The sequence below is a fragment of the Rhinopithecus bieti genome, unplaced genomic scaffold, assembly GCF_001698545.2.
Source record: "Rhinopithecus bieti isolate Rb0 unplaced genomic scaffold, ASM169854v2 scaffold_7673, whole genome shotgun sequence".
NCBI lineage: Eukaryota > Metazoa > Chordata > Mammalia > Primates > Cercopithecidae > Rhinopithecus > Rhinopithecus bieti.
Window position 1 is genome coordinate 2,297,220 of NW_016806375.1, and position 23,527 is coordinate 2,320,746.

The 23,527-nt window shown below is 40.8% G+C and overlaps 1 protein-coding gene across 1 annotated transcript in view; it reads right to left on the reverse strand.

Annotated features, from left to right (window-relative positions):
- The window catches only part of GRIA1 (glutamate ionotropic receptor AMPA type subunit 1), a 333,366-nt gene that overhangs the window by 159,506 nt on the left and 150,333 nt on the right, over positions 1–23,527 (reverse strand). Inside the window, 3 exon segments of the mRNA XM_017875722.1 lie at positions 5,528–5,581; positions 10,958–11,142; positions 14,106–14,345. Coding sequence (XP_017731211.1) covers positions 5,528–5,581; positions 10,958–11,142; positions 14,106–14,345 — 479 coding nt within the window.

A 23,527-nucleotide genomic window follows, 5' to 3' on the forward strand; every position in this document is an offset into this window, starting at 1 on the left:
GGCACTGGGAATTCAGCAGAGAATAAGTCACACACAATCCTTCCTCTAGGAGCTTGTAGATAAACAGTGAGGAAGACATTAAATAATAGAGAATCAGTTATCTAATCTCAAGTATAGTAAGTGAAAAAATATCTGGGGCTATGGCAGCATAAAACAGGTAGATGTGATTTCATCTGTGAGAGCGTTGAGGTATCTCACTTAATTCTCATAAAACCCTATGAGGATGTACATAATATCATTCTCTTTTTTAGAGATAAGGCAACAAAAACTCAGAAAAGGTAGATAAATTGATTAATGTTACATAGCTAATAAGTATAAAAGTCGGAATTCAAACCCAGAACTGGCTCCAAAGCCACCCTTTCCAACTACTATACCACCTGCCTAACCAGAAGCTGCAGAAACTAAACATGACTGTGAGGTATGGAGCCAACAGGGAGAGAGGCACTGAAGAAAGTGGATGAGCTCAGCTTCGCAGAAGGAGTCGACAGATTTATCACCACAGGGGAGCAAGAAGACTAAAGAACAGCTTCTGCTCAGGGCTGATCCAGCAGAGGAGCAGCAGCATGGGGCTGGGGGCTTGGACTAGCTGCCAAATAGACCAAAACTTCCAATCTAACATTCTGCAGGAGTTAATCTGCAAGCACATGGCAGAAATGGTCAACTGTCCTGATTCCCAAGTACCCTGATAAGACCTGGAACGGGCTAACTCCACCATCTCTTCCTCAGCTTCTGCCATACTAGAAATCATCATTTTAATAAAATTCCATCAATGTAGCTGTAGTTCTTATCTTTGTGACTCACCAGAAGCAAATCTTAGACCAAATGAATGTTTCTCAAAACAGAGGACCTGTGGACCTCTGTAGTGTATCTGTAGAGCCAGTTTGGAAAACGGGCATTAACAAGCAAATGCTTCAGTGCCACTGCGATTGCCAGTATGAGTACCTAAACCATGGAGTAAATGGTGGGCTGGATGTCCAACGGGAATCTGAGAGTCTGGATTGGAATGTCAAGTCTATTGCTGCTACTGCAGGCAACATTTAAACTCAAGCTGTCTTGTCCAGGACAACCCCTTCTCTTTTCTGGCTCTTTCCCCAACTCTCCCTGCTCAGCACTCACATAGCACAGTAGTAAGAACACACATTTTGGGATTCCATGGCCCTTGAGGAGAAGTGCAGCCCCATCACTTTATATGTTTTGTGACTGTGGAACAGTCAACCTTTCTGAAGCTCTGTTTCCTCATCTGAGGATAACATCAACCTCAAAGGTTATTAGGAAGGTTTAATTGACATGCATTTAAGTGTTTATCATAGTGTCTGGAATATAGCAATCAGTCAATTGTGGAAGTTATTGCCATTGTTATTATTGTTGTAATTTATTAGGGATTTAAGGAATTCTAATTCAGTGACTCAAGTGTCTCAGCCTCAGGTTAGCCTGATCATCTTATTCCTATGCCCAACTCACTTGGTTTTTGTCATATTCCTGACAGCCAAACTCCATTAATTAGGTTCCTGCCTTCCTCCTCTGCAGCTTAGTCATGCAATGTCTCTGAGCCTCAGTTCCCACATCTGTAAAATGGGGGTGATGAATTCCACCTTGTTTACTTCATGGGAGTATTATGACATCCAAAAACCGGCAGTGTGATTCATACAGAAATGTCACATAAACTATAATATGGTGTAAAAATGAGAGAGATTGATGATATTATTATTGTTATTACTCCTCTAGAAGGCACCATATGGTTCACACTGGTCAATGTTGTCCAACAAATTCAATATTTTTAGACAGGAGTCTGCTGAACCCTGTATAAATTCTCACAATCTTCCAGTTCTCTATGAGACTTTAAAATATGTGCTTTTATTCCAGTGAAATTCTAAATACCAATATAACAATCTGATCATTTACTCCATGGTTTAGGTACTCATATTGGCAATCGCAGTGGAACTGAAGCATTCGCTTGTTAGAGCCGCATTTTCCAAACTGGCTCTACGGACACACTACCGAGGCCCACAGGTCCTCCAGGTCCTCTGTTTTGAGAAACACTCATTTAGTCTAAGATGTGCTTCTGGTGAGTCACAAAGATAAGAACTACAACTCTGGAGGGCTCTGGCTGCCAGATGTCTGCATTCCCCACAGTCTCAGAGCAGGGAGTGAATGCACAGTCAGTGCTAGGGTTTGGAGGAGCACTGGCAGCCAGGCTCAGCACTTGCGGGTTCCAGGACCCAGGCAGGTCTGTGAGAGACAGCGGCATAGCTTTCCAATTTCTGCATGGTTCAAGTTCATCTTATGACCACACCAATGCTATGGAAATAAACATACATATCTCTTCTATAAAATATGGATATATATGCAAGCATATATATGCATATGTACATACACACCATATGTGAATATGTACAGATGGGTGGATTTAATATGTGAAGTAAGAATTTTCCATTTGTGCAGAACACTTTTAACTTGTTAAAGCATGGTGGCATTTGGCAACATATTTGGTCTCCCCAGTGACACTATGAGTAGGTAGAGTGGGAGTTACTGTTCTCAATTGACAGATGAGGAAACTGAGGGTTGGAGAGTTGTCCGAGAATACAGAGCCAGCTAAGAGTGGCACCTGGACAAAAAACAGGTGTTTTTTTTTTTTTTTTTTTTGACTCCTTGCCTATAAGTTCTCTTCTCTGACCTACAATCCCCTTCCCTCCTCTCTTCCGGCAGCCCTTCAAAGGTGGCTATTTGAACCCCAAAATCATTTCTGCAAAGTGATCTGCTAAAACAATACTGCTGGCTACTTTGAAGCTCATGCATTCTGACAGGGACAGAAAGAATTACAAAATAAAAGTGTAGCTCCCTCCTTTTGTTAAACCTTTCGAAGCCTTCCTTGGTCTCTAACTCTATAATTACATCCTAATTACAAACATTCCGAAGGAGTGGGTCAGTTCTATGCAGCAGTAGACTAATTATGTGGCAGAAATTCTAAAAATTATCATCTTATAAATTGCACTATTCCTCTGAAAGGGGAAGAAAACACACCACATACTCAACTATGTTTCAAACTGAATTAATTAGTAATTTGAAGCCTAATGATCAACTAATCTATTGGAACATGTAAGTCTTTTTTTATTTGGATGGTATATGCAATTTGCATCCTATTAGCTGGCAGTTGTACGGATTTGAGAGCTCATTAGGTCAGAAGAAGAAAAATGCATATCAGAAGGATATAACAACCCAAGAGACTGACTTGGTGATCCTGTGATTGAAGGGTTACTGGGCAACAGATGGAGGCTGGCAATGTAATTACCTGGGGTCTTTCAGTGACTCTAAGGCCACTGTATGCAATTCCTGTCTCACCCCAGAGAGGTAATTATGTGTATCCCCAACCTTGTTCTGTGTATTCTTGTTCTATGTTTGTTCTGTGTATTCTTAAGCAGCAGGGTGCCTACAAGGTCTCACTGAGAGGTGCCCTGGAGTTGTAGAAAAGGCCTGAATACTGTCTGCTACCCTTGGTGACAGGCCTAGCTCTGGTGCTGCCTCACCATGTGACCTTGGCCAAGTCACAGCCCTTTGCTGGTTGTTTCCCTAGAAACAAATGAGGTTTAAGTGGAGATGACTTCCTAAGTCCACTCTAGCACTAAGGATCTGGGAGTCAAGGGATGTCATGGGCTTTCCTCACTCCAAAGTCAAAAGTTCCATCTTTGCAAATGGTCTTTGGAGGGTGAGACTTTCGGTTCCCCAAAAGTGTCTGGAGAGCCACCCTCATTTAAAATGCAAATACCTCTGAGAAAAGTAATATATTTAGCCATTAACATCTGGGCCTAAATTAACCTACTGCCCTAAGCCCTTCTTATTTCACATCCTGACTCTGAAATATTGCCAATACAAGTTAGTTGAAGAAGGGGAAAGAAGAGTAAGGCGGGGATCTATCTAAGGCTGGATGCCAGGTCAGAAAGAGGGACAGAATTTATGGATTAGGCAGCATGCTTTAGTCACATTTTTAGATTCATGCACCCTGTGCCTTATTTCTACTAATGGCCTTTACTCCAGAAATGAGTAGCAAATATTAATTTTTGTTCAAATAATATTGCTCATAGAGATAACACAAAACAACATGGTTAAAACTGAAGCCAGTTATATGTTCAGTTAAATAAGTTAAAACCTGAAAATTTGTTATAGATAAAAAGCTAGAAACCACTTCTTAATGGAAACATGGAAAATTGCAAAGACAGACCAGGATAATAAACTGTACAAATAGTTACCGTTAAGAGAAACTTGCCATCATTCAAACTGTCACAGGGAAAAATTTGTTATTGATTAAAATTTGATGGGTGATGCAGCCACTTTGGAAAACAATTTTGGAGTTCCTCAAAATGTTAAACACAGAAGTATCATATCACCCAATAATTCTATGCCTAGGTATATATTAAAGTGAAAAACTGGTGCACCGATGTTTTATAGCAGCATTATTCATTATAGCCAAAAAGTGAAAACAACCCAAATGTGCATGAACTGAAGAATGGATAAAGAAAATGTGGTATATGCACATAATGAAATATTGTTTGACAATAGAAAGGAATCAACTACTGATACATGCTGCAACATGGATGAACCTTAAAAATGTTACGCTAAGTGAAAGAAGCCAATTACAAATGACCACATATTGTATGATTTCACATATATGACATGCTTCAAATAGGCAAATGCATAGGGATAGAAAGTAAATTAATGGTTGCCTAGGGCTGGAGGAGCTTGGGGGATAATAAGGAGTCATTGCTAAGAGGTAAGGGATTTTTCCTAGGGGTGATGAAGAATTTTAAAATAAGATTGTGGTGATGGTTTCATAACTTTGTGAATATATTGAAAACCTTGTAATTGTACACTTTAAATGGATTAATTGTGTGCTTTATAAAATATGTCTCAATAAAGCCTTTAAAAATGGGATTAAACACCAAATGAAATTACATTTGGCTTTGGACAGAAAAGCTAGAAGAACGAAACTTCATGATAAAAAAGTGGAGGTTTAAAACATGACCCAGAAAAAACAGACTTCACAGAAATAGTGGTTACAAAAGAAAACTCATAATGGTACATGCTAGTAGGTAAAATTTAATATACACAAAAAATGATTTGATGAATTGTTTTCTTTGTAATATAAAAAACAGTAGCACTCGATACAATGATCTGTAGTACATTAAAACAAATATATATATATATTTAAACAGACTTATCTATGTCACGTAGAAAAGTGAATATAAGCTAAGTGGATATAATATTGTTCATGCTGGGAAGTTGTTTCTGGTTAAAATTTTGTCAATACTAGTGTAATTATGAGGTAAATGTATTTATAAGCAGTAAAACTATCACTGGGGTCAAAACAGAGTTTGATGAGTGAGATGTGGAGAAGATAAAAATTTATTATTGCCAAGACTCATTACAGCCCTGAATTGCCCCTTCCACCTACTCAGTTCACACCAGCAAGAGGCAAGGTAGGTCCCCAAACCTGCAGAGGCCTTGAGTTGAGAGCCTGCAGTGCTCTACTCACCAGATTTGCAAGGATGTAGTGGTAGCCTATGCCATTCTTCTCCAGCTTTATAATCTACAAAACATAATAGGTGGAGACTTATTAATCATACTAACAATTAAAGCCACAACAGCAACAGTAATAATGGCAACTGATATTGAGTGCTTACAATGTGCCCTATCCTAAGCACTCGAAATACAATATCCCAACCATCCAAGGATGGTGGCATTGTTAACATCGTTGTTTTACAAATAAGGAATAGGCATGGAGTGCCTATTATATAAACTCCATAAGTTGTAATCTTACAGCCCTTGAGTGGCAGATGGCAGAATTTGAAATCAGTTTTGTCTGATTCCAAGGGCAGAGTGGTGTTACTGTAACCCCAAGGACCCATCTGAAATGCTCACTGCATTCTTTCTTTCATAAACCTTCTTTGTATGTGAAGATTCTTCTTTAGGTGGGAATCTTATGTTGATGAAATCTGTCATCACGATATTTGTTGATTGGAAGGATGGATGAGTTAATAGGTGGATGGTGGATGAACAGTCAGATGGGTAGGTGGATGACTTCACCTTCAATTCCTTGCATGAACCATACGTAGATGCTCTTCTTTCTTTTTCTGAATTTTGTGCCTTCCTCCCCGAATCATTGGGTACTCAGACATTAATGGATTGCCCAAGTTAGAAGCTAGAAGGGAAGGTTAGGATCATCCGGTCCAACCTCTCACTGTACAGATAGGAAGTCAAGATCCAAAGAGGGAAAGTGGTTTGCCCAGATCCGATAGTAGCCTGGTGGCAGCATCAGGACAGGGACCTGACTCCTGTGAACTTTTCCATTTGATGTTTGATTATGGTTAATCATTAAGAACTAGTGCGCATGAATGCCCTTTTATCCCAAAATGCAGACTATCCCTAATTATCACACGTAGAAAAAATATTTGTGGAAAGAACTGCCCAGAAGTTTGCTTGGGCAGGAAACACACCTAATAATGAATGGTACAGACCTTGGTTTTAGATCTAGCTCAGCCTGCAAATTAACTTAATCTAATTCCCTATTTTTTTTAATCATCAAATTGGGGTTAGTGTACTCTTCTTGGTGCCTCTCCCCCTGTACTGTTGCAAGGAGACATGTAACAAATGATAAGCACTTGGGCTTCTCTAACTGAATAAATTTTCAAGGTTATTAAAATCCACATTCAGACATCTACTTAATTGGATGTATGTGCATAGTGACTCACATTTTTTTATGTGGGGAATAATTAAATGCAAGCACACACAACAAATTCTTTGAAACAGTGGTTAGATTGTGAAATTCCAGACCAAGGAGCTCAAATACTATTGGGATGATAGTTTTATTCATAATTCTTCATTACTTTTTCATCTGCTTGTCAAATGGTTTGCTGTCTTTTCAACAATGAGATACCCTTATCAAAAACCTATTCAGCTTCTAATAAACACAAAACAGCAAATACATGATATTTTAAAACCAACCACATTCAGACAATGGAGAAATATCATCCATTCAAGATGAAAGTGCAAATTGAAACATAGGAAACAGCTGATAACCAATGACTTTTGACTTATAAAAACTGGCAATTTCATGTGATCCAACCAGATATCAACCTTCCCATCTATCTACTCCCCAACCTATACATTGACCTTCCCTCCTCTAATAACTTCCTTTCACAAGTATGTATTAAGTGCTTGCTATGGGTGAAGCACTGTTGGCAACACAGTGGAAAGGTGAAAGAAGCATAGTGCTTGCCCTCTTGCAGATAACACTTTACTGAGAGGAGATCCAAAATAAATATGTGAACAGATAAATACATACAGGGTAACAAACTGAGAAAGGTGTTGTAAATGTAAGAAGCAATTTCACAAGGGGTCCATCACCTCACTGACCCCCATTACTTCAAAGGTCATTCCCAATGCATTGCCTTCATTCACAATATTTGTGTCTGAATGGCCTCTCCCATTCTCTCTGATTGTTCGTATCCTTAATGACTGAGCTCCAATCTCAACTCCTCTGTAAAACTCTCTATGATTAATGAATTAATCCATTCAACAAATATTTATTGAACATAAATTATATGCCAAGCACTATGCTATGTGCTGGGGAAACAGCACGGAGCAAGTGAGGCAAGGTCTCCGTGCCCTCATTGAGTTGAGTTGACATTTTGGTAGGGTGCCAGATGGTCAACATATGAATAGACAAACAAACAAGATTTCAGCAGGTACAAGCACCATGAAGACAATAACATAGGGGATGTGATGGATGGCCTCAACAGGTCCTGGTCTACTCTCACTTCTAACTCATTTTGTGCTTAATTATTGTTTTATATGCTTTGGCATCATATATTGAAAAAGTGTTATATTCTAATAACCCTGTTCCTTGCTCACAAACCTTCACTGACTCCCCACTGTTTACAGAATAAACCCTAAACTCTTTCTAATGGTTTCCGAGGATATTCTTGATTATGTGTTTATCTTCCTGCCATCCTTTCCAGTGGACTCTCAGCATCCATCACTCAGCCTGCAAAACAGCATCATGAAACCCAGCCCTCACATGCCCTCTGGGCCTCCTGACATGCCCTTTCATCCATCTTAAAGGCTCTTATCCAGCCAATGACTACCTACAGAAATCCAGATTTATCTTACATTTAAGAACTTTCTTAGAGGCTTCATTGATTCCTTATTCTTTTAATTCACTAAAAAGAATGTATTGAACACTTTATTTGGTGCCAAGCACTATCCAAGGCATTGTGGACTCAGCAGGGAAGAAAATAAAACAAAAATCCCTGGCATCGCAGAGCTTCGATTTTAGTTGGGAGGCTGGAGACAGACACAGGCAATTAATTCCCTAGTTGGAATTTTGAGTCACTATTTTTTTTTTCCCTCAGATTAGGTGTGAAATTTCGTGTTAGACTGCATGCAGTTACTTAACGTAACTGTATCCCAGGTATGTTCCCAGTTACTGAATGTGAGATAGTCCAGGATGATGCTAAGTGTGAGATTGTAAGTCAGAGATGTAAGTTGTAGGCTCATTACTGTCATTCATTAGTTGTCTGAGCCTAAGGCAAATAACTTAATCAATTTGACCGTCAGTCATTCTGTCTATAAAACGTGAGCATAAGCAATAAATCAAGTGATCTGTAAAATCCTTTCAACTCTTTGGTCTTACTTTTCAAAATAGACGAAGGAAACAATTTTAAAAAATGTTAATAAGCTACAATCTAAAATACCCATACAAACAGGTCACTTCTTTACAAAATGTAAGTTTATGACAATTTTAAAAAGTGTTAATATACTACAATCTAAAATACCCATACAAACAGGTCACTTCTTTACAAATTGCAAGTTTACCCTTTGACAGAGGAGTTAATTGTAGATAGCAGAAGTATAAAAGTTGCATGTTTAAGAGGTTGGGCTCTGTGGCCAGACCAAGAAAGGTTTGACTTCCTACTTTTATCATAAGCTAGCTGTGAGATCTTGGGCAAGTATAATCTCTCTTTTCTTCATCTATAAAATAGGGGAATTGATAAAAGCTGTTTTACATAGTTGATGTGAGAATGAAATAGGATTATGCATGGAAAAGGCTTGGCCTAGTGTCTGGTATACAATACACACTCAAAAAATAGTAGCAATGTCTATTGTCTGTACCATAGAACAATATACAATAGGTCATCCGTCTATTAATATGTCATTATCATTCAGCACTTTTTCCGTCGACTACGTTATCTTGTCTTTTTATCAGTTTTATAGAACAGAGGCTTTCATTCATGTTTTACAGATGGATTCACTTATGCCCAAGGAAGGAAGTGACTCAAGAAGCCGGTCCTAGTAGGCACTAGGAATAGCAAAAATAGGCAAATGCTTGCATGTGTCACTTACTGTGGGGCAGACTCTGTTCTAAGTGCTTCACATGAATTGATTCTTTTAATTCTCACAAGAGCCCTCTAAAGGTGGCTGTTATGAGGATGATGTCCATTTTACAGATCAAGAACTTGAGATGTAGAAAGGTTAAAAACCTGGTCAAGGTCACAAAGCCAGTAAATACTAGAGCGGGGATTTGAACCCTAGCCAGTCTGGTTTTATCTCTTCTCTTCACTATTATCTTATCCTGCCTGAATTGAAAACTGGAATTCAAATCCCTGACTCTGGCTCAGAGAACTTCCATCTCAATGGAAACAATTTTTGATGTGTTTCTCTTTCCAAGAGGGAAGGCCAAATTCATACTTTACAAAGTAGAACAGTTAGTGCCTTAAAGAATCCATAACATTCAAACTCTCTCCATGTTCTATTGCTGAGGCCTCTGAGTGATAGCTGTCCTACTACTGAGATTCTCTGTGAGGGCCCCAGGGGTCTTGAAGGCCATTAACAAACTTTGTCATGTTGTCAAGTACCTAAAACTATCAATTTGATTGTGTGACATTGTTCAAAAGTTATTGCAACATCTGCTACCTTGCTAGCTCTGAATCTGAATACATAAACGTAGTTTAAAAAGATAAAGAATCTACAAAAAAATCCTGCTAATTCCGTGGTGGGCACATGCTTTTGTTCTGAGACCAGGGGAAGCACAGTTTAGAGAGATCTAGCTCAAGACCGTTGAGGTTACAATGCCTGTTTGTAGAAGAATGTACCATGAATTGATTTCTCAAAGTCAAGGGCATGTTCAAGGAAACAATAGAAAGAAAGGTGGCTGCAGCTTCGTTAGCCTCTTAAAACAGGTAAGTGGGTGAAAGGAATGAGATGCCAAACCCTGGATCATGAGTGACAGAGTCCAGAGTTGAACCCAGAAATTTGGCTCTATAAGCTGTGTTCCTAATATGATAACATTTCATAAACTCTAAAATGAAATGTAATTTATCATTATCTTTTATTTTTATTTTTTTTGAGACAGAGTCTTGCTCTGTTGCCTAGGCTGGAGTGCAGTGGCACAATCTTGGCTCACTGCAACCTCCACCTCCCAGGTTCAAGAGATTCTCCTGCCTCACTGCCTCACCCTCCTGAGTAGCTGGGATTATAGGTACATGCCACCATGCCTGGCTAATTTTTTTTTTTTTTTTTTTTTTAGTGGAGACAGGGTTTCACCGTATTGGCTAGGCTGGTCTTGAACTCCTAACCTCAGGTGATCCGCCTGCCTCAGCCTCCCAAAGTGCTGAGATTATAGGCCTGAGCCACTGCACCCAGCATTTTTTGTCTTCTTCTTCTTCCTTTTTTTTTCACAAAAGAGGGATACATTGGAGTTAACAGGTCTGAGAACCATTTGAAGCCCTATGTCAAGGCTCCCATTGTTTGTGGTATTTCAGAATTAAATTTTGTGAATTATGGAAAACGAGATAGAAGTCATCTAGTCTCACCTAGTCAAGAAGCCTCTTTAAAGGCAAAAGTGTATCTGGCTATTCCTGAATCACCTCCCGCACCCACCCTGAGCCCTTGCTGCTTTCACTACCTGGCCCAAGATAGCATTGAGGCGTTCTGATTCACAGTCCACCACCACCAGTCGCTCCTTTTTCTTCTCCAGGTCCTGAAACAACATCCGGTATCCCTCCTCTGTGGTTGTCAAAATGTTGACTGCTGTCACCTGCCAATTCTTCTCGGCAGCTGTGTCCAGGACTTTCTGCAGGACGGATAAGCCTGAAGTTTGGATGATTAGGATAGAGAAATGACAGACAATCAGGATTTGTGGGCACCACCCACTCTCGTCAGGCACCTACCTCCCCTGGCTACCCCCAAATCCACCCTTCCGCCAAACTCAGTTCTGGTTTTCTCTGGCTGCAAAAGTCTGAACTCTGTGAGGTCAGGCACTGTGTTTCTGAACATAGTAGATGGTAGAACTAGTGATTAAGAAACACAATCTGAGACTCAAATCCAACATATGGCTAAATGACCTTGTGCAGGCTCATTAACCTCTTTAAACTTCAGTTTCTTCAAAGGTAAAGTGTGGTGTAAATAATGCCCACCTCATAGTGTAATTATGAGGATTAAGTGAAAATGTTTGATACATACCAGAGTCTGATACCTGCAAGTGTTTTATAAATATTAGCAGTTAGTTTTGTTGGGCACTCAGTAACTGCTTATTAAATGTGCCAACCTAGCGTCTAAATGGTCACCTAATAACTGCTGATCAAATTTGTGAAAGTTCAATATAGTGTCTTTAATACCTAATACTTTGTTTCTCACACAGTAGGTGTTTAATATGCATCTTGGGGAGCCGGGACCAGTGACTCATGCCTGTAATCCCAGCAATTTGGGAGGCCGAGGGTGGGTCACCTGAGGTCAGGAGTTCGAGACCAGCCTGGCAAACATGGTGAAACCCCATCTCTACTAAATAAAATTACAAAAATTAGCCTGGCGTGGTGGCGGGTGCCTGTAATCCCAGCTACCTGGTAGGCTGAGGCAGGAGAATTGCTCGAATCTGGGAGGTAGAGGTTGCAGTGAGCCCACATTGTGCCATTGCACTCCAGCCTGGGTGGGGTGACAAGAGTGAAATTCTGTCTCAAATAACTAACTAACTAACTAATTAACTAATTAACTAACCAAAATGTGTCCTGAATTAAATTCACCTGTTCTAGAGGCTACCTGCATTTCTTGGCATATGGTCCCTTCCATCTTCAAGGACAGTAATGGTGGTCGAGTCTTTCTCACATTGCACTGCTCTGACACTGACTCTTCTGACTCCAACTTCCACATTTAAGGACCTTGTGACTACATTGTGTCCCCCCAACATAATCCAGGATAATCACCCTAGTAAAGGTCAATAGTTTAGCAACCTCAATCCCATCTATAGCCTTAATTTTCCCTTGCCATGTAACATAGACATATTCTCAGTTTCCAGTGATCGCAACATGAACATCTTGGGTGGGGGGGTCATTATTAATTATTCATAGATATTATTTTGATTTTGCATGGATTAATTTTTTGTATGTATGTCATTTCTGACTTTCAGTAACACTGCTAACCTCTTCCACAGTGACCAATATAGTACCTGGCCTCAAGAACCATCTGCAGATTGGTTCTGCTGTGCCTTCCTGTGTTTGTTTCCTTTTCAGTACAAGTTGTTTGGTGTGTTTGAGATTAACATTTACTGAAAATTTACTGTGTGTCTGGCACTGTTCTACCGGTTTTAATTTACTTAATCTTTCAAGGTAGATACTATTATTATCCCTATTTTACAGCATGGAAATTGAGGCTCAGAGAGATTTAGTCATTAGTCCAAGGTCACGCAGCTAATAAATGACAGAGCTCTGAGCTCTGAGTTCTGAGGTAGGTGGAGCTCTTTTGAGAGTGTGGGTGCTTCTGCTGGCCCCAGAGATGATCTCACACAAGCAAAGGTACATTTTTCCAACTTTATTACTTCCAGGCCTCCAGTTTCATTATGCTGCAAAGCTGTCCTGAAATAGACCTCCAGGTGACCCCTGCAGTAGTTGCAGTCTGAGAGGGGAAGTCATCAAAGTGGGGACAGTGAAGGAAAAATCAAAGAAAATAGGGTGTTCCTGGTTTCTTCTTCTGTTGGCTCCTTCCCATCTGAACAATGCCTGCCTACCTGCCTGAAAAATCACTTTCACAAACTGCTCTCCAACTCAAAAGTCTTCTAAGACCCCCTGCAGGCAACCACATCAGTACTGTACTCCTGTCTCATCTTTCAGGCCTTGCATGACCCATTTATTTGTTTACACCAGTAGTGACTAAATTATTACAAGACTATTTAGTATACAGTGGGAAGGTAGGACAGTACAAGACAAACATCACAGGAGCTGGAGAGAGTGCTCCCATCCAGAGAACTAGGGAATAGGGAAAGTGGTATTTGAACAGCCTGCAAAAGAGGAGAAGGATTTACAGATATAGATTGGAGAAGGGAAGTGCATTCCAGAAAACTGGAATAACACGAGTAAAGACATAGAGAGGAAAAAGTATAGAAAACATTTGGAAAATGTGATGTTAAATTCAAAGGAGGAAGAACTAGAAAGCCCAGAGAAGGATGAAGATTATGATGAGGATGAAGATGATGATGATGATGATGATAACATCTAACACCAGAAAGAATTTTGAGTTTTTACTATGTTGCAGGCACTGAACACTTTGTAGTCATCTCATTCAGTTTCACAAAACCTTTATAAGGTAGAGATTGTTTTTGTCTTCATTATAGACATGAGAAAGTGAAGGTATAGAGAATTTTATCCCCATTATACAAATGCTGAAATTGAGGCAGAGAGAGTTTGTCCAAAGTCAAACAACTGGAGAGGACAGAACCTAGGTTTCACATTCAAATCTGTCTGAATCCAAAGTCTGAGATCCTTTGCCATTGAGTTTGGACTCAGGAGCCATGAAAGCTTGGTGAGCTGTAGAGCGACTTGGTGCATTAAGAGAATTATTCTCAGAATGCGTTTCCAAAATGAATTAGAGGTTACTACTGATAAATGCATTTCCAAAATGAATTAGAGGTTAGCTACTGATAAATCAGTCAGATTTCTCAGAAATAAAGCATTTTGGATAATTTTCCCACATTTTTCAGGGAAGCAGTGAGGCGTCATTCTCCTTTCTGCTGATAATTTTCTCTCCATCCCTCAAAAGTCTCCCTCCCCTAACCCTTGGCTTACCCCGGTCAGCATCATAAATGTAGACAAATTTCTGCCACTTGTAATGGTCGATGATGCTGATGAGGGCATCCTGCAGTTCAGGGCGCAGCTGAAGGACAAACTGATTGGATGTATCAACGGGAAAGCTCGGAGTAATGAAGCAGACGTGGAGGGCCCCACAGAAGGAGGTCAGCATGTTGACAGTCCTACGTTCATAAAACCCAAAGATGGCATAGACTCCTTTGGAGAACTGGGAACAGACTAGAAGAAGAGAAGAGAAGGATTAATGAATAGAAGACTGCAAAAAGTGGTCAGATGACTCCAAAATGAATCCATCCACTAGTTCATCCATCCAACCCATCAACTATCCACCCAACCGTCATCTATTCATCTACCCATCCAACAAACCAATCCATCCATTAATCTTTTTGACACACCAATCTATCCAACTGTCCATCCATCCTACCCATCTAACCATCCCACTCACACATTCACCTGTTCGACATGTCCTTCATCTGTGTAAATCCAATTTTATTAGATATCTATTACAAGCCAGAAGTTGTCATGGTTATTAATTACAGTAGCCATATATATAAGACACTTTCATCTATTACCTTACTTGGTCTCTACAATGACCCTGTTGAGGTTAGAAAGGGATGACTGAGTCATTGTTTTAAAGGGGAGAAACCAAGGCTCAGAAATTTACTGAACATGTTCAAGGTAGCACAGCTAGGACATATGACTTGGGCAGATATCTTGACTCTTAATCTAATGATCTTTCCCTCACATTGTCTATCAGTTAAAGGCAAAGCATAAAAAGGTGCTACAGGAAGAATCCAGCTATTGCTGCTAATAACATGTTTAAGAAAACAAGTGTTGATTTTCCCAGTCTAGCCCTTAACTCTCAGTGTTCATTTGTCTGCTAATGCTCATTTTGTGCTTGTACATCTTGCTAGCTGATTTTCAGACCCCCCCAGTGTATCAGTCATAGTAATAGCTTAGCTGTGAGAACATACCCACAGGATCGATTCTGTAGGATCCCAATGCAGTTACCAATCCTGGTTTGCGGTTGATTATACTTCTAGTTAAAATATAATGCTAAAAAGACCAAGGTCATGGGATTAAACTCCAAGTCAGTCAGCTCCTAAACTTTGTTTTACTATATAACATAGGATGAGAGTTCATAATCTTTACCCCAGTGAGACCAACCCCAAGGCCATCTTCAATGCCTAAAAATTGTCCTTCCAAGGTGGATGGTGAGGAAAGTCATTCATCCTTGTCATAAGAACAGTATTTTAGAGAGCTCTGTGGTCCTTTTACATATATTAGGCTATTTAGTGCTCGTCACATCCTTGTGACTTAGATATTATTATTTTTTTCTTTTAAGATAAAAAAGTTAATGCTGTTAGATCCTTTACTCTTTTTTTACCATATCACCTGCTTCTAGAACCCCACATTGCCACTGTGTATGGGATCTCAAATTACACTATGCGACCATTGCCCAGAAGGTTTCATGAAATAATAGTCCCACAAGATGCTCCTTAAAAAATAAAAGTCTTCTTTGGTCAACTACATTTGGGAAGTGGTGCATACTTTGTCCCTGTTTTAGAGTTTCATACTTCACATTAGCTGCATAAAAGATTGTGAGGAATTCTACCCATTTTTATCCCAGATCTTGTCAAATCCATTTGCCTTCAAGACCTTTTTTGGTGAATACTTTAGAAATGTTATTGAAAATCTTTTGGGCCATGCTGCAGTAAATAATGCAATTAACCAGTGGTACCTAATTGTCTACTGCGAGTCTCCGTTTTCCGTTAGTCCCTAGAGATAATGGGCTTTAAAGGTCATAATCTCTTAAAGATTGCAGCTGAACCATTTAACACATCTGTCCTACTCCCACTGAAAACCAGCATACCATCTGCAGAAAACCTGGCAGGTGATCATTAACATCTGCTTGCATACTTCTAGTTACTGAGATTCTGGTTTTACATAATTCCTGCTCTTGACTCACTCTATAGACCTCCTGGTATCTGAAGGTGGTGTTCATGGCCTTGAGCTTTATGGCATTTGGTTTTCAGTGACAAAATCAATTCTCTACCCAGAAGCCAGAGAGATCTTATTTAAACAACAAAGACAAAACAAACAAAACACATTGTTCTTCCTCCTTGTGTAAATCCACTCAAAGTTTTCCCTTTGCACACAGGAAAAGTCTCAACATCTGACCATCACACAGAGCGTGAATAGCCTGCTCCTCTGACCTCACCTACCTTACACCCCTCTTCTACTTGCTGCCTGCTGTAGCCACACTGGCTTTCGCTCTGTTCCTCTGGGCTCCGAGCTCATTCTGCTTGGGAGACTCTGCACCAGCTGCTCCCCTCCTGCCTGCAATGCTCTTCCTTTATCTCTTTGCAAACATCACTCCTTTGTAGCAGTTGTGCCTCAGCCCAAATCTCACCTCTCTGTATAGATCTTGCTTTAGACCTCTTCTAAATAGTGACCCCTCATCAGTCTGTATCACATCACTCTGTCTTATTTCCCATCCTTTAATTATTTTATCTAAAATAATTGTCGTGGTTTATTTGTATGTATGTGTGGCTATTTGGGTCATTGTGAATTCCCTGAAAATAAGGACATGCTTGTTTGTGCCCAAACGCCAGCAGGGAGTCTGGGACATGGTAGATGCTTAATAAATATTTGATGAATAAAAGAATGATGAGTGCTTGATGAGGGCATACGCCCTGCAGTAGGGGCAGAGGAGGAGCTGAACCCAGAGATGACTGTTGGTTCACCCTGAACCACTTGCTCCCCTGCCTGGGTTGTTGTCTTCTAAGGTAGCCGTTAATCCTCTGCCACTCACACTATTTTCTCCTCCACCCTAATGAGGACACTCTATCTATCCACAACCCACAATAGGCACTGTCTTTAAATGTCTATTGTAATAACTAGAATCAAGATTTCTATAAATATGATTTATCTACCAGGAAGCATACATCGTGTATTATTCTCCCAGTGTTAAATATAGATTTGTCAAAATGCACACTCAATCTTCCAGGGTGAAGTGTATTTGGGGAGCACATAAACCCCATTAAAATATTATAATATGCTCTCTATAGTATTTTTTGGATCTCTTCTCTCCCCTTGCTGCAATAAAATATTATCCTACAGGATATAAATCTTATGATCCAGATCTATTCCCTCATGTCATCTACTTGGTTTCACACATTTAGTTGGGCCTCTGGGGCCCTCATGGATGGTGTTTCTTGCTAGGACTTCAGAAGGGAAGTAGGAAAGGGTGAGATGGGGGTGGACGAAATGGGAGCAGGCAGACACAACAAATCCTTAGACACACAGGAAGCTGGGACATTTTCCCCTTCAAATTATCTCCTTGTTTTCCCCTTCTGCAAACACGTCTTACCTTAAACAGAGTGCTTTATCCTCTAAGGCTAAGAGGGTGCATTTACCCACTACTCCCTAAAAGAGCATGGCTTGGAGGTAGCCTGGCCTGGATTTACTTGAGTTAACCCTGACTCCCAGAGTTGCTCAGTGCCTGACTGTTAGGTCATTTTTACACTTCAGCCAAACCTAAGCAACAGCAGAGAAAGAGAGAGGAAGAAAAAGAAAGAGAGAGAGAGAGAGAAAGAGACAGATAGACCCTATAGGCCCAAGGCCTGTGGGAGAATGCAGTCATTGGTTAAATGTTGATACATATAATTAGTAGTTGTGGGGTATTATATCTACTTTGACTCTGTCACAACCAATATTCAATCAGAAGAGACAACAAGGTTCTGTAGACAAAGTACTAGGCTAGCTGTGTGAAGACCTGGACAATTCTCTTTTTGGTTTTATCGTGACAGAGTACTTGTATGACTTTAAGTAAATCCCACGCTCTCCTGGGGCTCAGCTTTCCCATCTGTGAAATGATTATTTGATCTCTGTAATGTTTAATGCACCTTCAGACTCTGACATTCTAGAGTCTAGTCTAATTGATTGGAAAATGTTTACTGATTCGACAACACTTTAGTTATTTAGTCAAATTTTAACAACCCCCAGTGCACTTTTTCAAATCCAGTAAGCAGGTAAGTCTCTGAGTTCTTGGATTCCCTTGTAACAAAATCCTGGAAGCCTGCACTAATTGTTCCCCTCCTGCCTGCAACTTGCTTTTCTTACCTCTTTGCAAAGATCACTCCTTTGCAGGAGTTGTGTCTCAGCCCAAATCTCACATTCCTGAACAGATTTACCTTCGTTTCTTCTTTTAAATAGATGCATTTGGAGTCTTAAGAGTTAAGACACAACTTTTAACCTGCTATGTGAATAAGTTATCCAGTAGAGAGATGAAAGGAGGCAGACTAGAAAGGGAGCCAGAGATGGAGCCTACATTGTCAGATATGATGAGTAGGAGAGAAGAGATGAGGCATTTTTCAGAATCAGAACTCCGTGCATACTGGGTTAATGTAGAGACTTCCATCATGTTGCTGGGATGAAATGTAGTATTCGCCGTTTAGAAAGCATTGGGATATTAGTGTTCCCTTTCTTTCTTCTTCTTCTTCTTGCTTTTTTTTTTTTAAACAGGGTCTGACTGTGTCACCTGGGCTGGAGTGCAGTGGTGCCATCATGGCTCACTGCAGCTCCAAACTGTAGAGATGGGATCTCATTATGTTGCGCAGGTTGGTCTTGAACTGCTGGCCTCAAGTGATCCTCCCACCTCAGCCTCTTAAAGTGCTGAGATTGCAGGCGTGAGCCACTGTGCTTGGCCTGTAATGCTTTCTGATAGTAATAATTGAGAGCTGATAGTTCAACACCTGCCAAGTGCCAGACACTGTGCCAAGGACATTTCCCTACATTAACCCCTTTCATTCCTTGAGGTGGGTTTCAAATTGGAGAAGTGAGGTCCAGAACCAGCATAAGGCAAGCTGAGATATGACCTTTACCAGTCTGACTGCAGAGCTTGAGCCCTTAATGTCTGTGATATGTCGTGGATGTTTGAAATAGTCTTGGGACATGGGTCAGCTTCAGTTTCTGGAAAATCCTCTCATGTAGCACGCTGCCTTCCCCTGATGCCAGATAAAGAGGCATTACTACATTAGAATCTATTGAACTATAAGCAAATAAAATTGAGTGGTATGTTTGATTTATTCGTGTCGCATCCCTGGGAAGTCTATACACATACACACCTATTCTTCGGTCCATCTATCAATCCACCCCCCATTCGACACCCAGCATCTGGCACTTGTGAAGACACTATGTTAGGCAATGGAGATACAATGGTAAACCAGCCCATCCCCAACCACTTTGGGACTCTCACTTTAACAATGGGAGAGACTGACAACTATGTAGGCAATAGCAATTCAGTCTACACGCTATGTTAAGGATGAGTTCAGCAGGCAGGGACTCCAAACCCCAGCCTTTGGGGACCTCAAAGAAAGCTTCCAAGAGGAAGTGCCAGCTTTGACACTGAAAGGTAAGGAGGAATCAGCCAGGAGAGGGGTTTTGGTACAGTTACATGTGCATAAAGACTATCGTATACAGATAGAAGGAACAGCAACAGCAAAGGCCTGGCAGAGATAGAGAGAGCATTCAGGGAACCCTGCCAGAGTGTCAGATTCTGAGGGCCCTGCCTCCAAGAAACTCTGTAGCAGAGCGTGTCCAACAATCAGAGTGAGTAAAAAATGAGGCCAGGAATTCCCTCTTGGGGAGGCAGGAGGGCAGGAACCAGTAAGGGCAGGAAAACCCACACACTGCACTGTGCGGGCTGTCCAATTCCATTCTCAGCTCACTCAAACCTCTTTGATAATCACTCCTGGTTAGGGCACCATCCACTTAGTATCAATAAATCTCCCAGCCCTGGGCACTGGCCCTGACAGCTCTCTCCCAGGGAGGGAACTCCTGGCATTAGCAACTCCTTTTTTATTGTCACTTCATTTAAGACCTCTCACACAGACATTTCTCCTTGGATCCTGGCTCCAGACCCTGGGAATGTGGTAGCCTTATTGTAAATAGCAGATAATGAGGTGACAGGACAGCTTCATTTTAGGGGAGGGAGATCAAAAGTATGTGTGAATGGGAGGACTTTCAGGCACTCATTCCCCTCCCAGAATAATTCTATCCTTATTGATGGGAATCACATTCTTGATCATCAGACTCTAATGTTGTGACATCAAATGATGTGCTTTATTTCCATCACTCAGAGAACAATAAGAGTGCCTGTCCATCCCTTCTTATACTCTCTCGCATCCTAGATATAATGCTGACATGCAAAGAATTACCACAATAGATATAAATCATCCCCCAGCCCTCTAAACAATATCACATTTACTTAGGATTCTGTGACACATCTAGGGTGTCTACCATTTACTCGATAAAATGTTATCATTTGTTTAGTAAATTCAACAAATATTTATTGGCACCAGAAACTAATATTGCCAGAAAATTGGGGTACCACAGTAACACAAGACAGATATGTTTTCTACCTTCACAGAGCTTAAGCAAGAGTTCAGTGAGTTTTACATTAAGGAAAATAAAGAGTGATCTGAGAGTAATAAGGGGATCAGCCAGAGCATAAATAATCATAACTGCTATTATAGCCAGTGTTAACTGAGTCCTTAGCAGAGGCCAGGCACAGTGTTAAGCACCTTGTTTCTGTATCCAGGTAGAGGGACCACTTTACCCAAAGCACCTAGATGAGAGAGAAGGGAACAACAGAGAAACTCAAGAAACACCAGTATGACTGGGGTTGGGGTATGGCACAGAGTTGGAGGTGGGTGGGGACTAGGTTGCCAAGGGCAAGGAGAAGTTAAGTTGTTGCGTCATGTGTCAATGTAGCATTTCACTTTGGTTTTGGATTCGTCTCAGCCTCCCAAGAACTCTCTTCATCCAGGCCCTGGTGCCCAGTTGGAAGATGGCTGCAAAAGGAGATGTGGAAGAAGAGCCATCCTCCCAGGCCAGATTTGTGTATTTATTATTAAGCATGGGTCTTAATTACTAGGCACTGAAAGCCAATGAGATGTGATACCGCATATGAGGCTAAGAATTAGAACAAGGCTGGGCTCACTGGTTCTGGAACTTAGACTCGCCTTGTGGGCTGACATATGTAGCCAAGGGCATGGGGCCAGGGCAAGCAGACTAATCAACTGGAGCTTTCCTTGTAAAATTCTTCAGGTGCCTGACATGATTGTGGAGAAGTAAGTGCAAAGAAGCACGTCTGTGAACAAGCCCCTTCTCCTCTCTGGGCTGCATTTTCCCTATCTGGACAATGGAGTTGAAACTAAATCAGTGTTTCTCAAACTTTTTTTTTTGTTTTGGTGAAGTACCTATAATAGAACTTTTGTACTCATTGGGGATGTGTAGTCCTACAGATGGAAATTTTCTGTTTCTTCTCTCCATCTTTCTTCTATCTAATCATTCACCCATCCAACAAGAGTTTGCTGAGCATGTAGTGGATGCTACGGAGCAAGCTGGTACTGGCAGTATATATCACTGGATAAAAAGACAAGTCCCTGCTCTCTTGGAGCTTAGGCTGTAGAGAATAAGAGAGAGGACATATGAATAAACAAGGCCATTTTGGATGCTGCAAATGTTACAAAGAAAATAAAATGGGATGACGTGAGAGTGACTGGCAGGACTATTCTAGACAGGATGGTCAGGGAGATCTCTCTGTGTCACTAGCATTGGAGCTGAGAAATGAACCCTAAGAAGGAGCTATCTAGGCTAAAGGCTAAAGAAACAGTCTCAGGCAGAAGGAATGGAACAGAGGCTCTGAATGAGGTTCAGGAACAAGACTGAAGAGAAACAGAAGGCTCATGTGGACATGGTTAGGGGGAAAGGAGGAAAGCAGTAGAGATGAAGTGAGGAGAAAGAGATCACATAACTCTCTGAGTAAAACTGAGCTCCCCTAAGGTATCCAGCACTTCACGTGTGGCATGGGTGCCTGGAGAGCCCTAGCATATCACTTTGGCCTAAGAGGGTCAGTCCTAGCTGGTCTCACAAGACCTTTCCTCTCTAACATCCCATAGCTCAAGTCCATGGATGAGAGACAATAGAGGGGAAGGTTGTTGTGACTCAGTAGTATAACCTAGGAAATGGGAAAAGGAACATCTGACTTAAGTGTAATGGCACGACAAACATGGGCTGCTCAGTGAGTTCACTGAGCTCCAGCATAGACGTGACTGTTTTTTGGTTGTTTCTCGGCCGTAGGCTCTGGGCCTACACTCATGCCCTTGCTCCAGCCTGCACAGGCCTCCTGTCTCTTGCTTTCTTTCTTTCCAGATCCTTTCCATTCTCTAAAAGTTCAGATCAAATGCCATCTCCTTCATAAAGACCCTTACGCCTCCCTAATCCTAGCTATGAACTGAAAGTCTCCACCTATCTTTTAAATGTACCTAGAAATGTGTGCGTCTTATCAATTTTTATCTAACATCCATGCTTTATTAGTTTAGGTTCTGTGATTTGTAAGAACAGAATGTTGAAAGGATATGAGGAAGCCCCAGCTGAAAAAGTGCCTCATATAAGACAGAAACTGCAGCAGCTCTAGAAATCTAGATGTCAACAATTCATGGACAGTCTCTTTAGAGTCTCACCATTGCTCCAGTCATTTGCGATAACTGTTTATACAGTTCAAGATTAGCCTTGCTTAGGCATGGGCCACCCCTGGGTCAAGGGAAGCAGAACAACTATCCACGTTACTAAGCTACCAGCCAAGTTACCAGCCAGAGGAAAATTAAGGTGCTGTGAACAGAGAGGGGATGCATGCTGGGCATATCAAGCCAACAGATGTCTACTAAATGTCTGATTGCAGTATTTCATAAATTAGAGCCCAAAATCATGTTAGGAGCTCCATAAATGTCCACAAATGTGTTAGGAACTACATACATCTAAACATTAAGTATTAAATAAGGATCTATGTCTAACTCAGTCCTTATTGTCTTTCCCCTGTGGGCTAGACACTGTGGAATAGAGTAGTAAATAAGACAGATGATGCCTTTGCCCTCATAAAGCTTATATTATTCTTCATATCCCTTTGAAGGATTCCCATAATGACTACACAATATTTTTGGTACGTGAGTGAATATAAGAATAAATGAATGAATGCAAGTCATTTACCTATTTTAATCCAGGGATACTAAGTTGACCCATCTTTCTTTCATGGCATGTCTTGCACCGAATGAATTGATTATTTTATTTTATATTATCAAGTAACTTTTTGTGTATTTATGCCTTTTCACCTGAAATTGAGATGTAAGCTCCCTTAAAGGAAGAGGCTCTCCAAATCCTCATTTTTTCTGCTAATATAATGAACAATAACTCATACAGAGCTAGGTAGGGAATAACCAAAATTGCATGATGCTGTTACTTGTTTCATATTCTTCTAAATTAGGCTGCCCATCTAGCATCCACAGGTCTGGAAGATACGTAATACTCCCCTGTGCTTCAGTCCACTGAACTTGATC